Consider the following 17429-nt stretch of genomic DNA (forward strand, 5'->3'; position numbering starts at 1 on the left):
AATGAGTTGTGAATTCGCAATGTAGCAGGTAACCGAAGTTGGTAGGTCACTGGACCCAACTGTCGCAGTACCTGGAAAGGTCCAATATAACGAGGAGCCAGTCTCATGGAAGGGACTCTCAGACGGATATGCCGGGTGCTGAGCCACACCTTCTCCCCGGGATGAAACTGAGGAGCCTGTCGATGTAGATCAGCAAATTTCTTAGCGGAGAGAGCTGCATTTTGTAGCATCTTTTGAGTATGGACCCAAAGCTGTTTCAGCTGTGTAGCTGTTAACAGAGCTGCTGGAGATGGAACAGGCAGGAGTACAGGCAAGGGAGGCCTGGGCTGACGCCCGAAGACAATGTAAAAGGGGGATGCCCCCGTAGAGGTCCCAGCATGCGAATTATGTGAAAACTCAGCCCAGGAAAGAAGTGACGCCCAGTCATCTTGTCGAGAGTTGACATAAAAACGTAGAAACTGTTTCAGCTTGCAATTTGTACGTTCCACCTGACCATTAGCCTGAGGATGGAACGCCATAGTAAAGTCCAGCGAAATCCAGAATTTCTTGCAGAGGTTGAGCCAGTATCGAGCCGTGAACTGAGGACCCCGGTCAGAGGTGATGTGTTGAGGCAGTCCATGAAGGCGAAAAATGTGAAGCATGAACAATTGAGCCAGTCGTGGAGCAGACGGGAGGGAGGGGAGTGGAATGAAATGAGCCATTTTAGAAAAGCAATCTACTACTACCCATATTACAGTGTTGCCATCAGATGGAGGAAGTTCCACTATAAAGTCTGTGGAGATGTGCGTCCATGGTCTAGTGGGAATGGGTAATGATTGTAGCAGACCCCAAGTTTTCCCGGTGAGGACTTTATGTTGCGCGCAGACTGGACATGAATCTACGTAGGCTCGTATATCTTTGTGCATCTCAGGCCACCAATAGTACTGTTGTAAGAGAGCCTGCGTTCGTATTCGTCCGGGATGTCCCGCCAGCCTGGAATCATGGCCCCACGCCAAAACTTTATTACGAAGCTGTTTAGGCACCACCGTCTTCCCTGGTGGTATCGTAAAGGTAGCAGACAGAATGATACGAGCCGGATCAATGATATGTTGTACAGGATCCTCAGTATCCTCTGTGGAGAATGATCGAGATAAGGCGTCAGCCATAATGTTCTTGTCGGCAGGACGGTACCATAATTCGAAGTCAAAATGAGTGAAAAAGAGGGCCCAACGGGCCTGACGAGGGTTCAGACATTGAGCCTGGTGAAGATATGTTAAATTTTTATGGTCAGTAAAGATGGCTATGCGGTGTTGTGCTCCGCCCTCTTGGAAGGGAAAGCCTTGGCATGGGCTTCTCCCTATTGGTGACGATCAGATCCAGTCCTGCAAGATCTTCAAAAGTTCTTGGAGCTATTCCTCGCTGTTTTCGATGATCCTGGGAAACAGGTAGTAGCCGGTTCTAAACTTCTGCAACTTTGGCAAGGGAACCGAGCCCTCGCAGATTACACCATCGAGTTTAGAACACTGGCTTCAGAACTTCAATGGGAGGAGAATTGTCTGCGCTCCATATACTTGGAAGGTCTGTCATCTAAGATTAAGGACGAGATGGTGGCTCGAAAACTACCAAGGTCTTTGGACGCTATTATAGACTTAGTAACTCGAATAGACCGTCGACTGCAAGAAAGAGCTCGTGAAGGAGCCAATTCCAGAAGAACCACCTCATGGAACCCTCCTCGTCCAGTATCGACCGTCTCCTGAACTACACCTGCTTTCGAAGGAATTGTGGAAGAACCCATGCAATTGGGACGTGGACCTCTCTCTCCAGAGGAACGACAAAGACGCCGTCGATCGGGCCTCTATATATATTGTGGAGGAACAGGTCACCTCATAGCCCGTTGCCCGATCCGTCCGGGAAACTCCAAAGCCTAGGCTCTGGCGGGGGAGTAACCCTAGGCATTACCTCTCCAGCTCCCCCACTCACTCTACGGATATCTTTGGAGCTGAAGGACCTTCAATTTTCTACCGTGGCTTTAGTAGACTCCGGGGCAGGAGGGAGTTTCATCCTTCAAGATATCGTGGAAAGACTCCATATCCATCTTCGACCTTGCCCCAGGCCATTGATCATATCATCTATCTATGGAGATCCTCTACCGGGAAGGATAAACCATCAAACTGTTCCTCTGGTGTGTCGCATCGCTCCCAAGCATTCTGAACAAATTTCATTTTATGTCATCCAGAGAGCCATATATCCCGTGGTGTTGGGTAGCCCCTGGTTACAACGTCATAACCCTCAGTTTGACTGGACGACTTTGAAACTTCTGCAATGGGGATCTGTTTGTCAAGAAACCTGTCTACGAGGAATCATGCCAACCGACAGTTACGTCTGCACCGCCCTGCTTGAGGGTTTGCCCGCACAGTATAGTCAATTCACAGATGTTTTTTCTAAAAAAGCCGCTGATATCTTGTCTCCGCATCGAGAGTTCGACTGTGCCATCAATTTGGTTCCAGGGGCCTCACCTCTCCGAGGGAAGGTCTACGCATTATCCGTCTCAGAGACTCAAGCTATGACTAAATACATTCAAGAAAACCTACAGAAGGGGTTCATTCGACGCTCTACTTCGCCAGCCGGAGCTGGTTTCTTCTTCGTGGGAAAAAAGGATGGGACACTGCATCCATGTATTGACTTCCGTGGACTCAACGCAATCACCATCAAAGACCGCTATCCACTGCTTCTTATTGCTGAACTTTTTGATCGTTTACAGGGGGCCCAGATATTTTCCAAATTGGATCTCCGAGGAGCCTACAATTTAATCAGAATTCGTGAAGGTGATGAATAGAAAACAGCTTTTAATACTAGAGATGGACATTACGAATATCTCGTTATGCCGTTTGGATTAACCAATGCCCCTGCAGTGTTTCAACATTTTATTAATGAAATATTTCGAGACCTACTTTACGTCTGTGTTGTGGTCTATTTGGACGACATTCTTATTTTCTCTGCCAGTTTACAATCTCACAGACAACATGTCCTTCAGGTGTTACAACGTCTAAGGGAAAACAGACTGTATGCTAAGCTTGAAAAATGTTTCTTTAAAAAGGAATCATTACCCTTCCTGGGTTACATTATATCTAAGCAAGGGTTTCATATAGATCCCGCCAAGCTGAAATGCATTAAAGAATGGCCTCAGCCTAATGGATTACGTGCGCTTCAACGCTTTCTGGGGTTTGCGAATTATTATCGCAGTTTTATCCAGAATTTTTCTAAATTAGCTGCCCCTCTGACTGCTCTGACTCATAAAGGAGCCAACATCAAGGCGTGGCCGGTCGAGGCTGAAGAAGCATTCCAAGCACTCAAAAACTCCTTCCTTCGACAACCATGTTTTCGGCATCCCGACCCCAAGCTCCCATTTATTGTTGAAGTAGACGCATTGGCTGAAGGGGTTGGAACTGTTCTGAGTCAGACTAATACATCAGGAGTTTCCCATCCTTGTTCATACTTCTCCAAGAAATTCTCAGCGGCAGAACATAATTACTCCATCGGGGATAAGGAGCTTCTCGCTATCAAGATGGCACTAGAAGAGTGGCGACAGTGGTTGGAAGGACATAAGAAGAACATAAGAAAATGCCATACTGGGTCAGACCAAGGGTCCATCAAGCCTAGCATCCTGTTTCCAACAGTGGCCAATCCAGGCCATAAGAACCTGGCAAGTACCCAAAAACTAAGTCTATTCCATGTAACCATTGCTAATGGCAGTGGCTATTCTCTAAGTGAACTTAATAGCAGGTATTGGACTTCTCCTCCAAGAACTTATCCAATCCTTTTTTAAACACAGCTATACTAACTGCACTAACCACATTCTCTGGCAACAAATTCCAGAGTTTAATTGAAGTTAGCATGTGCCCCATGCTAACTTCATAGAGTGCCCCCTAGTCTTTCTACTATCCGAAAGAGTAAATAACCGATTCACATCTACCCGTTCTAGACCTCTCATGATTTTAAACACCTCTATCATATCCCCCCTCAGTCGTCTCTTCTCCAAGCTGAAAAGTCCTAACCTCTTTAGTCTTTCCTCATAGGGGAGTTGTTCCATTCCCCTTATCATTTTGGTAGCCCTTCTCTGTACCTTCTCCATCGCAATTATATCTTTTTTGAGATGCGGTGACCAGAATTGTACACAGTATTCAAGGTGCGGTCTCACCATGGAGCAATACAGAGGCATTATGACATTTTCCGTTTTATTCACCTCATTCTGCTTGGACTGAGCTAGTTCTCTGCTCACTGGCCAACTATCTCTTCAACCATGGATTCATCTCAGCTCAGAGGCCCCCGCCTGTTGCGGTCTCCACCGCTTCCCCCTTGCTAGCCGTGTTCAGGACTCACCTCCGAGGCCGGGAACGCCGCCTCCGCGGCTCTGCTGCGCATTCAGGGCGTCCGCCATTGCTGGGCCGTCTCGCTGCCGCCCCGCGCGCACGCGGGGACGCGCGTTATGGACGTACGCTCACCGGAAGCCTGACCCCCGCCTGAGCTGACCACGCCACGCCCCAAGCCCGATATAAGTGGCGTCTCTCAGTCCTCTCATTGCCTTGCAACGAGGGTCGCTACAGTGTGTAGTTCTTAGTTGCACTTCCGTTGTTCTGCTTCGGCTACCGACCTCTGCTTGTTCCTGACTCTGCTTCTGCCTGCCGCCAGCTACCGACCTCTGCTCGTTCCTGACTCTGCTTCTGCCTGCCGCCAGCCACCGACCTCTGCTCGTTCCTGACTCTGCTTCTGCCTGCCGCCAGCCACCAACCTCTGCTCGTTCCTGACTCGACCGCTGCCTGCCGCCTGCCTCAGCCCACGGCTTCTCTGCCGCAGCTGCTTCACTCCTGTCCTCCGGACTGTGCCTCCTGCAGGCCTGAGCTGGAACTACTGCCAGACTGCCTTGGGTCCCGAGACCTTCTACTTCCTGCCAGGCTCTGGCCTACTCGCTGCTAGCTCCTGTCTTGCACCCTGCAAGTTCCAGTCAAGACATTACTGACTCTGATCCTGCTTCCGCTTGCTCTGTGCTCCCAGGCCTATTGGCTCTTGCTACTGGACTCTGTGCTTACTCCTTGCCCGGGCATTCCTAGAGAGACTACACTGTGCAGAATTCCCAAGGGACTAGGACCCTACGGGGACGCCCCTGAGGTTCGCGCCACTGCTGGTACTTGAGTCGGGGCCGCGCCGTGCGTGCACCCCTAGGCCTCAGGAGAACATGGCGGAAGGCAGCATCTAGCCGGTCCCGGAACACCAGAGGAGGTCAGCAAGATGACGCCGCGGCAGCCAAACTTCCATCAACCAGAGAGGGAGTCACCAAAGAGGTAAGGTGGGTGGCGTGGAGACGTCGGGCAGCGACAGTCGCAACAATCCCATTAGTAGCCAATTTACCTTAGTAATGTATCAGTTCTTTGGGTTGGGTAAATCTTGGATCTTTATTGTGGGCTTGTTGCATGATTTGTAACTTTGTAATTTTGAGTATGTGTTTCCTAGGAGATTAGGGCTATTTACCTATACATGTTACTATTTGGAAGTGTAATTTTTTCTTTTTCTTATATTGAAAATGTTACCCAATACATGTATTTCCTTTCAAGTTAATATTTGATAAAGTTTGTAAAATGAATAAATATAAAAAAAAAAAATAATACTTGGTGTAGTTACATGATGTTAGGTTCTGTCTTAGGAGTTAGCACCCAGGAAAGAGATCTAGGCATCATAGTGGATAATACATTGAAATTGTCGGCTCAGTGTGCTGTGGCGATCAAAAAAGCAAACAGAATGTTAGGTATTATTAAGAAGGGAATGGCAAATAAAACGATGGATGTCATAATGCCTCTGTATCGCTCCATGATGAGACCGCGTCTTGAATACTGTGTACAGTTCTGGTCACCGCACCTCAAAAAAGAAGTAGTTGCACTAGAGAAAGTGCAGAGAAGGGTGACCAAAATGATAACTGGCATGGAAATGCTGCCCTATGAGGTAAGGCTAAGGAAGTTAGGACTGTTCAGTTTGGAGAAGAGACAACTGAGGGGGGGGATATGATAGAGGTCTACTAAATCAAGAAAGGACTTGATCAAGAAATCTGTTACTTACTCTCTCAGATAATAGAAGGACTAGGGGGCACTCCATGAAGTTAGCAAGTGGCTCATTTAAAACAAATCAAAGAAAATTCTTTTTCATTCAGTGCATTGTTAAGCTCTGGAATTCATTGCCAGAGGATGTGGTTACAGCAGTTAGTAGTGTAGCTGGGTTTAAAAAAGATTTGGATTAGTTCCTTGAGGAAAAATCCTTAAACTGCTATTAATTATTAAGCAATAGTAGCTTGAGATTTATTTAATATTTGGGTACTTGCCAGGTACTTGTGACTTGAATTGGCCACTGTTGGAAACAGGATACTGGGCTTGATGGACCCTTGGTCTGAGCCATATTGTAAGGGATACCAATTTGATTGTTGATCATTAAAATGAACATGCTGTTCTCTTCTTAGAAGGAATGATTCAACCCATTGAATGCCCTCTAACTGTATCAAATGTATCTTTGCCTCATTCTGCATAACATTTTATTGCATCCATGTATACCTTATAAATAAACATCTTTGAATGTTATTGATTACTTAAAAAATCTCCGACCACCTAATTCAATTGTATTATTCCAAAAATAATAAAGAACCTCAAAAATACCATACCGTTCTGGTGAGAACAGGTATAGAGGCTCTGAGGTCTTTTTCCTCCTCATTATAACATCCTTTCAACAATATCTATATTAAATGATTTACATATATATGTGAAGTTTTTTGCCTTTTTAATCTATAGAAATAAAGGTTAGCAAACCCGCTGCAGGTATTACATTTTCATTAGACTGTCCTAATATATTTGTGAAAAATGTACACGAATTATGCTCTGTTCTCAGATTTTACACTGACCTGGTAACATGACTAAAACTCTCGAAAGTTACTCACTAGTATAGAACGTTAGACCAGTAATAAGGTATCACCTGCAAATTATTTACCGACCTACTGGAGTCTTACTGTAGGTTGTGATATCTTATACAAGACTAGAAAAAAAGATGTTATAGTACACAAGTTGACTCAGCATTATCCTTTGTTCTAAAATAGATTTTCAAATGCTAAGGGCCGGATTTTAAAAACGTACACGTGTAAAAATCTGGGGTTTACACGCGTGGCCGGGCGTTATGCATGCCGGGCCAATTTTCAAAGGGCCCAGCCACGCGTGTAAACCCCCGGGACACGTGTAAGTCCAGGGGCTAGCCAAAGGAGCGGGGCAGTCTGGGGGCGGGGCAGGGTGGGGCTCGAGGCGCCCGGCACAGCGGCCATTTACTGCTGTGCTGGGGGATCGTGCGCCGGCAGGGTGCCGGCGTGTGCAACTTGCTCCTGCTCAGAAGCAGAAGCGAAAGATAAGATAAATTTGGGGGTATTTAGGATAGGGATAGGGGAAGGGAGGTTAGGCTAGGGGGTTGGGAAATTCCCTCCCAGTCCGCTCCTTAATTGGAGCGGACTGGGAGGGAACTGGGAAAGGCCCCCAATGCGTCGCCTCGCGTAATTGCAATAGTCTATCCCCCCTTGCATGCGCCGACCCAAAATTTTATAACATGTGCGTGCCAGCGCACGCATGTTATAAAATTGCACGGCCATGTGTGCGCACATGCATACCTTTTGAAAATCTACCCCTAATTGTGTTCTCTCTTATCCTTAGGTATGATTTTTATCTCATCAGCCAAACAGCTCGTCAAGGGACAGTCAATCCCACATATTATAATGTTGTATATGATGACAACGGATTAAAACCCGACCATATGCAGAGACTTACTTACAAAATGTGCCACCTTTACTACAACTGGCCAGTAAGTAAAAGCATTAATTTATGTAGAACTGATTTTTCTATAGCCCTTGTTAGAAATCAGTAATTTGTCTTTTATACTCTAGGTAAAAATAAGGAGTTTGATATTCAGTGCCACTTAGCCAAATAAGTAAGGCTAGGTAGCAGCAGCAAAATATCTGGCCGCATTTAGTAGCTGCCATTTATCCAGATTAGTACTTAGCTGGCTAAGTGGTGGGTGGGAAATGGTCTTTTTGGGGAGGAGTTACTTATCTGGTTAACTTAGCTGGATAAGTGTGATATTTGGACTTGGCTAGTTAAGTTAACCGGATAAATTAGACCTGCTCAATAGCAGATCTAAAGTTAGCCGGTTAAGACTTATCCAGCTAACTAGCGATTTTTACAGGGATATTCACCAGCAGAGTCATGCTGCTGAATATCCCTTGTAAGTTTGCAAGATAAGTCTTATCCGGGTAACTTACTTAACCATTTAATTTTGAATATCTGCCTCAAGGAAAGAAAGTCATATATTATGTTTTAAAGTCTCAAGACTCAGTTTGTGTGTTTATTTTTCACCTTTATATATTGATATAGTGGATGACATTTTGCTGTACTATTCAATGAGACAGTATTGATTATGTGGAGATATGTAGCTAATATGAAAAGAGGTTTTTCTTTTGGTAGATAAAGAGCAGTCTGAAATAGATTAAAGTATTAGAAGCCTAAAGGCCCAAATTTAAAAGGGCCACATGCGTAAAAACTGAGGGTTACATGCGTGGCTGGGCTTTGCATTCACCGCACACATTTTAGAACGGGCCCGGCCATCGCGCATAACCTGTTACAAGTAGAAGTGCTGGGCCTTACAAAAGGGGCGGGCTGGGGGTGTGGTCTGGGTGGGGCGGGGCGGGCCAGAACAGCACCATTAGCCACTGTGGCTGCCAGGACGTGGAACTTAATACTGCTCAAAGGAGCAGGCAAGTTCAAAAATTAAAAAAAATAGATTAGTTAGGTTTAGGGGTCAGGAAGGAAAGGGGAAGAGGTAGGAAGGATCGAGTTAGGGATAGAAAAGTTTCCTCCCAGTCCACTCCTTGATTGGAGCGGATTGGGAGGAAACTGGGGGATGCCCGATTGCGTCACTGTGCTAGGCCTGCGCATCCGGCGCTGAAGCCCGTCGGGGCAAGGCCCTAACTAAACGCACAGCACTCGCCTCCGGGGCTCCAGCGCCGGCCACGCAGCCGGTCCCTCCACTCCGCCCCCTCCCAGACGCAGCCGAGCAGCCGATTGGTCATCTCCTTACCTCCACGTCAGCGGTAAGCGGGGGCTTTAAATCTCAGACGCCCCGCTCGGCGTCCTTTCTGCCGCGATCCTCTCCACGTGGCACACGATCGAGTCTGCTGCTAGGCCTGCGCATCCGGCGCTGAAGCCCGTCGGGGCAAGGCCCTAACTAAACGCACAGCACTCGCCTCCGGGGCTCTAGCGCCGGCCACGCGGCCGGTCCCTCCACGCCACCCCCTCCCAGACGCAGCAGCAGCCGATTGGTCATCTCTCCTTACCTCCACGTCAGCGGTAAGCGGGGGCTTTAAATCTCAGACGCCCCGCTCGGCGTCCTTTCTGCCGCGATCCTCTCCACGCGGCACACGATCGAGTCTGCTGCTAGGCCTGCGCATCCGGCGCTGAAGCCCGTCGGGGCAAGGCCCTAACTAAACGCACAGCACTCGCCTCCGGGGCTCCAGCGCCAGCCACACGGCCGGTCCCTCCACTCCGCCCCCTCCCAGATGCAGCAGCAGCCGAGCAGCCGATTGGTCATCTCCTTACCTCCACGTCAGCGGTAAGCGGGGGCTTTAAATCTCAGACGCCCCGCTCGGCGTCCTTTCTGCCGCGATCCTCTCCACGCGGCACACGATCGAGTCTGCTGCTAGGCCTGTGCATCCGGCGCTGAAGCCCGTCGGGGCAAGGCCCTAACTAAACGCACAGCACTCGCCTCCGGGGCTCCAGCGCCGGCCACGCGGCCGGTCCCTCCACTCCGCCCCCTCCCAGACGCAGCAGCAGCCGATTGGTCATCTCCTTACCTCCACGTCAGCGGTAAGTGGGGGCTTTAAATCTCAGACGCCCCGCTCGGCGTCGCGCACCGAAGGAGCGCAACAAAGGGGCTGGCCCCTTTGTGCGCCCCTTCGTGCACCCCTGAGGCACAACTCAGAACCATCCTCCAAGCCCTCATTTTCTCTAAATTGGACTACTGCAGCTCCACTTTACTTGGCCTCCCTTCCTCATACACAAAACCGCTCCAAATGGTCCAAAACGCAGCAGCCCGTCTACTGACAAACACTAGGAAAAGAGACCATATCTCCCCAGTGCTACAAGACCTCCACTGGTTACTAATTCATTTCAGAGTCATTTATAAATCCATCACCTTGATATACAAAATCATTCACCAACATACCATAATCGACCTACAAATTCCTCCCCGTTTACACAAATCCACAAGACCGACCAGGGAAGCCTACAGAGGATGCCTCATTGTTCCACCCACGAAAACCACTAATCACAGCACCTTAAGAGACCGAGCCCTTTCCACAGCAGGCCCACCGTTATGGAACTCCATTCCTCCAGATCTCAGAAACGAACCATGCCTCCTAACCTTTAGGAAAAGACTCAAGACATGGCTTTTCAGGCAAGCCTTCCCGAACTCCACCTAACATGCACCATCAATAAATTCTCTGCTCAGAAGCTGTATATATGGGACGCCATATTTATATTGTACACTTGTATATAATTAACCTCCTCTATCTCTCTCTATTTCTTACAATCCCAGTTCATTAGCCCTTGTTAATTGTAACTGCTTCTCTTCATCACGTTATTTATGTTTTTGGTTGTATTATTCGCACCCCTGTTTTCTGTAAACCGACATGATGTGAATGAGTTCATGAATGCCGGTATAAAAAAACCTTAAATAAATAAAAATAAATAAATAAAACTCCTAACTAGAGAGAGTGCATATTGCAACACTTAATCAAATAAAGAACAATTACTCCACGCCATCATATCACCATCTCTCTCACAACCACCGGAACTATCACAGCCTACAACACTCAACCAAACTCCTGCCAGCTCTCATCTTATCACACATTCCTCGACCGTACAATCTACAAGCAAACAGCAACCTAAAACTTCACCAGCTTAAATCCTCTGCTATTCTCCTTCGGCTATTCCCACCCGCTCCTTATTATAAGCGCCCTACAACCTTCATGTCAAGCATTCTTCCCTGCCACTCCTGCACCCAGATTTTGTCCAGCCTCTCCAACATCCAGCATTCGTCCAGGCACTCCAGCCTCCAGCATTCGTCCAGGCACGCCAGCATCCAGCATTCGTCCAGGCACGCCAGCATCCAGCATTCGTCCAGGCACTCCAGCATCCAGCATTCGTCCAGGCACTCCTGCAATCGTCCAACCACGCCAGCAATCTCCCAATGATCCTCACTGCCAGCAATTCACTCCAGCACCCAAAGTCTCCTGCACCCCACACTCACATCACTCAATTCCTCAAGCAGCTATATTTCCCCCCACAATCCTAACCGTCATCCACTTTCTTCAAATAAAACATGATTCAAACCTACCCCATACCGATCATCCCTCGCTCACTTTCCAACAGAGTGAATTCACCCCTACTCAATATACGCTCTAAGAGATCCCTGATTCCAATCATGATCTCCCCACTAACACAATTCCTAGGTTTATCTTTAATTACCTTAACCCTTCTCAGCTCGCAGTCGATCTCAAAAAAATCCCACATTCTCTATGACTACCTCATGGATACCCAACCGGACATCTGTGCCATTACCGAAACATGACTGAAAAACACTGATACTGCCATAATTAACCAACTACCTATACAACAATACGACATCTTCTCTATTCCCAGACCTAAAAAAAGAGGGGGGGGGGGGAATAATGTTAATTGCAAAAAAAAGAACTGAGGATATCACAACAAGCCTTCAAATCGACGACCAAACTTGAAATCGGACTATTCAATTCCTGTCAGCTTCAAATCTGCCTTATTTACGCCCCCCCCCCAGGGCTCCCCTTCTCCCCTCATCGAAGTCATAGCAAAACACCTCAACATTAACGCACCTGCTATCATTTTAGGAGATTTCAACATCCATGTTGATTCTCCCTCTCCATCATCCAACTGTGAAGCCCTTCTATCCTCCCTCCAAGCGATGGGCTTCAAACAAATTATAAACAATCCCACACACAAGGCAGGCCACATGCTTGACCTGATATTCACGAATGAAACCATCTCGCCCATCTCCCCACCTTCTTGCACCCCCATCCCATGGTCAGATCACTCGCTAATAGTGACAGAATTAACTATAAAACAAAAACAGAATCCCATTGCTAAGAAATCCTCTATCCAGTTCAGGAAACCTTGTTCCATGGACACTCTCAACAACAACCTTGCCAAAGACCTAACCAAACTGGATCTCTCCGATGCTGACTCCGCTATTAACTCCTGGCAAACCATCACACATTCAGTAGCAAACTTAATCTGCCCCTTATCTTCAAAAGTTATCAACCCTGCCCACACGAACAAAAAACCCTGGTTCTCTACTGAATTAAGAAAATTAAAACAAGACCTTCAACACAAAGAACAACGCTGGCGAAAAGATCTCTCCCCTACCTCACTGGCGTCTTACAAAACAGCAATGAACTTTTATAGGACATCCATCACTCGCAGTAAACGAGATTTCTACGCCAAAAAAATACACGGCTTCCTCTATGACCCGAAAACTCTGTTCTCATACGTTGCAGCCCTTACCACCTCTATAACCCCTACCTTCCCAGAAGAAGAAGCCCAAAGCAAATCTACAGAATTGGCAATCTTCTTTGACAACAAAATCAAAAATCTTCTTGCCCCGCTGGCAACATCCAACACTTCATCTACTCCCTCGCCCCCACCAAGCCAAAATCATCCAACCCCTTCCACGAACAGTCACTAGAATCTCTTGAACCTACATCAGCCCTGGAAATCGAATCAATCATCAAGAAAATGAAACCTTCTTCACACCCATTGGACCAAATATCGACCAAACTACTTCTCACCATTCCTAACACCATTGCGAAACCTCTGGCCGACATTATAAATTGCTCCCTCAATCAAGGATCCGTCCCTGACTCTTTAAAAATTGCTTCCCTGAAACCCCTACTAAAAAAACCCAATCTGGACCCAGCTAACCCGGTAAATTTCCGCCCCATTGCAAACCTACCTTTTATAGCCAAGCTAATGGAAAAGCTGGTCAACATCCGACTCACAGACTACCTTGACTCTCACAACATTCTCTACCCTTCTCAATTCGGTTTCAGGAAACGCCTTAACACAGAATCCCTCCTTCTCTCTTTAACAGGCAACATCCTAATGGGCCTTGACAAAGGACAATCATACCTGCTAGCCCTACTCGACATTTCCGCGGCATTCGACACGGTTAACCATTCTATCCTCATCAACCGTCTAAAGGAAATAGGCATCTCTGGCTCTGCACTGCTCTGGTTCAAATCTTTTCTAAACAACAGGCACTACAAAGTTAAAATTAATGACAAAGAATCACACCCCATACCTTCAAAACAAGGAGTACCACAGGGTTCTTCACTTTCCCCTACCCTGTTCAATATATATCTACTCCCTCTATGCCAGCTTCTAAACAGCCTCAACCTTACCCACTTTATTTACGCGGACGATGTGCAAATCATAATCCCCATCTCGGACCCCATCTCATCTACTCTAAATTTCTGGAACAGCTGCCATCACGCCATCAACCTTCTTCTCTCGAGTCTCAACCTGGTCCTTAATACCTCCAAAACAGAACTCCTGATTATCTCCCCTAACGATGACAACCCCTCCGCCAATAATACAATTATTCCGCTAGCTAGCCAGGTTAGAGACCTTGGGGCCACCCTTGACTCTAGAATGAATTTCAAAAAGTTCATTAACGCTACAACTAAAGAATGCTTCTTTAAGCTACAGGTCCTGAAGAAGCTTAGACCGCTCTTTCACTTCCAGGATTTCCGCTCAGTGCTGCAAGCCATACTGTTTTCAAAGATTGACTATTGCAACGCTCTACTACTCGGTCTTCCCGCCTCCTCTACTAAACCTCTAGAGATGCTGCAGAACGCAGCGGCCAGGATCTTTACAAACACACGTCATAAGGACCACATCACACCTATTCTAAAAATCCTTCATTGGCTACCCATCCATTTTAGAATACTATTCAAGACTCTCACCATCCTCCACAAATCTGTATACCAGCAATCCACACTCCAACTCTCCATCCCTTTCAAACTACATACTTCCGCAAGACCGATCAGATCCGCCTACAAAGGTTCTCTCAAGGCCCCCCCTAACAAATCCTCGGTCCACAACTCCATTCATAAGCGAGCACTTTCGACAGCGGGTCCGCTCCATTGGAATTCGCTTCCCCCGGATATACGCCAGGAACAATGCCACCTCTCCTTCAGAAAGAAACTGAAAACCTGGCTGTTCACTCAAGCTTACGGTTGAAGGAACATTTTATCAAACACATTGTCTCTCACCCTTGACCACCTCCCTACTCCCCCCACCCATCCCTGCCCTCCCACCTCCCCCCCTGCTTACCCCTCCATGCTTCCCCCATCCACAAGATTTATGAATAATTATGAATAATTACCTAAGATTAACCCACAGCCGAGCTTAATCTAGCTGATTTTGTATCGCTGTCTTTTGTTTTCATTGTTTTCAATGACTATTTTAGCACTCTTCAGTTGATATCGTTTTAAAATATCTTTCCTGTCCTCCAGCTCCCATGTTTTTCGCTCCCTGTTTGATGTAACTTTTACCTTCTATATAGTTGTTAATTGGTTTCCCCTGTTCTATTGTAAACCGGTACGATAAGACCACGTCTTGAGTATCGGTATAGTAAAAGAATTTAAATAAAAATAAAATCCAATTCTCTGGTCACTCAATCAAAGAAATTTATCAGATTGTCTGACAAGATTTATCTCTAATAACATGATCCAAGGCATGCAATCCAATGGATTGCATGCCTTGGATCATGCAATCCATTGGATTCCAGAAACTGCAATATCCTCTGTTTTAGCAGCAATTCCATTAATTTACTCATCAAAGAGGTCAGTTTCCAGCCTCCTCCTTACTTCCACTTTTCTGAATAGGAACACATACGAACCTCTCTACAGCCCTCCACTACTACTTCCAGCTCTAAGAAAACATTGAAAAGGTCAGCCAGTGGTGCTGCCAGGACTCCTCTAAGTTCCCTCAGTACCCTCAAGACATATCCCATCGCCTTACCTACTTTAAATTTAGTTAGCTCCTCATGAACACACTGTTAAGAAAATCAATTGAGTTCTACCTCACTTCAAATCTTACTTGAATTCACTTTATGTGGTCCTGCTCCAGGCTTTCTACAGTGAACACCAAACAAAAATATTTATTAAACAATTTTGCTTTTTCTTCATCAACTTCTACATATTCCTTCCATTCACATTTGAGACTCATAATGCCACTTTTGCATTTCCTTCTAGCACTAACACCCCTAAAAATAGTCTTGTCCTCAATTTTACCATATTCACAATTTTTTTTTCCATTTGAATTTTTGCATACCTGACTACTTTCCCAGCTTCTTTTAGCTTTTCCAGATATTGTTTCTGGTCTTCCACGTTTTTAGAAAACCATAGTGACCTTTTCATCTTTTCTTTATTTATTTTCCTATCAAAAAGGTTAGTTGCCCTTATGATATCTCCTTTTAGTTTTGCCCACTGCTTCTACTTCCCCTAGATTTTCCCAATCGATTAACGACTCCTTGAGATACTCCCCAGTTTAACAAAGTTAGTTTTCCTGTAATCTAAGACCATTGCTTTGGAATGAACCACACCATCTGTGATCACTGGATCTCAGATGATCATCAACTACAACATCAGGGATAACTGTCCCCATTAGTAAATATCAAGTTCAGTATCGTTCCCTCCCATATAGGTTCTGTTACCAGTTGACAGATCTGTTCTCCTTGCAGAGAATCCAGGACATTGCAGCCGGGAAGTCACAATCAACATCTGGTAGATTGAAATCCCCTAACAAAAACACCTCCCCTTTCATAGCAATTTAGTGAATATCCTCCATTAAATCTCTATCCATTTCCTCAGTGATAGAGGTCTGTTTACAATAAAATATTCAGTGCATATACTAATATACAGTAGGTGCTGTTGAACCTCTATATTAGTATTGTACCAAATATTTTAATGATTCACCTAAGTACCATTTTAGAATGCATGTGAAAATTGTAATGTGTATTGCTAAAAACAGTTTTAGCACAAGTTTTAGTGCATAGGCCCTATGAGGGTAATTTTACAAACCATTTCCACAGGCAAAACAGGGCTATACTTACTGGAAATGGGTTTTTTGATACTTACCTATCATATATGTGCATAAAAGTATGCACGTAGGGCCTCTACTTTTACTTGCAACAGGGGGAGGTATTCTTGAGAGTCAGATTGGAGAGAGGTTTGCACATACACACATGATTTTGAATCGTATTATTTATTTATTTATAAACATTTGATATTCTGCCTTTTACCAAGAATGGTCTCAAAGTGTATTACAATCAAATTTAAATCTAACAGTTGTGTTAACCTTGATCAAAGGTCACTTATGATCACAACTGGATCAAATTTATAGTTAACAATATCACAGAACAAAGAAAAAGTATGCAGGTAACTTTTCTCAGAAAAACTACCTGCACAAAGTAGCAGGTATAAATGTAGTTAGCTTTTTCTGGGATAATTTTCAAAGGGAAAGTACATGTGTGCTTTCCCTTTGAAAATTAGTGTAAAGTATGTGAGTAAAAGGTACCCACAAACTTTTCGCCAATGCAGGTAGCTTTTAAATTATCCCCTTTATATGTATCTGAAACTTTGCAAAAGGACAACATTCACAAAATGTATCTTACGTTTTATATTTGCTTTTCATTGATAATTAGATCTTGAAACATGCAAATGTTCTGCAAATTGATAAATCCATTATAATTATATGCTGCACAGTAATTATTAATAGTTCCAAGTGGGAACTCGTTAAGAGACCTTTTAAGTTGACCAACAAAAAAGATGTCAAAGTATAGCTAGACCAATGGTCATACAACAAAATGCATTAGGGCGTTACTGCGGGCGTTAGGGCCCTCCTAATGCCCGCAATAATGCCATCATGCATGCGTTATTTATCGCATTACGAGATACATATGCAAATTTTACAATTTAGTCAAAGGGGAGGAGTTTTGGCGGTGTTTATGAAAATGAGGGATGTTTAACGTTGCATGCGATAGCGTAACGCATGTTATTGCACGTTTAAATGCCAAAAATAAATACACCTTTTTTCCTAGTATTAAGCTATGAAATATGACCAAAACGGGATTTGCGATAAATGTTGGAAATCCCATTTTGGGCAGCAGAGTGAGGAGGGAGAGGAGTAGAGTGGGGAGAAAGAGAAAGAGTAAAAGAAAGAGAGCCTCTAAGATAACACACCTATTAGTCAACTATTTATATGACTGTAGGAGGGTCAATTAGA

General features: G+C 45.4%; 1 protein-coding gene across 3 annotated transcripts in view; it reads left to right on the forward strand.

Annotated features, from left to right (window-relative positions):
• The window catches only part of PIWIL4 (piwi like RNA-mediated gene silencing 4), a 379756-nt gene that overhangs the window by 360930 nt on the left and 1397 nt on the right, over window positions 1-17429 (forward strand). For all 3 annotated transcript variants that reach the window (XM_029602363.1, XM_029602364.1, XM_029602365.1), the window contains one exon: window positions 7707-7854. In XM_029602363.1, the coding sequence (XP_029458223.1) occupies window positions 7707-7854 (148 nt within the window). The remainder of the gene's footprint in view (window positions 1-7706; window positions 7855-17429) is intronic.

The sequence above is a fragment of the Rhinatrema bivittatum genome, chromosome 5, assembly GCF_901001135.1.
Source record: "Rhinatrema bivittatum chromosome 5, aRhiBiv1.1, whole genome shotgun sequence".
In the NCBI taxonomy this organism is placed as follows: Eukaryota; Metazoa; Chordata; class Amphibia; order Gymnophiona; family Rhinatrematidae; genus Rhinatrema; species Rhinatrema bivittatum.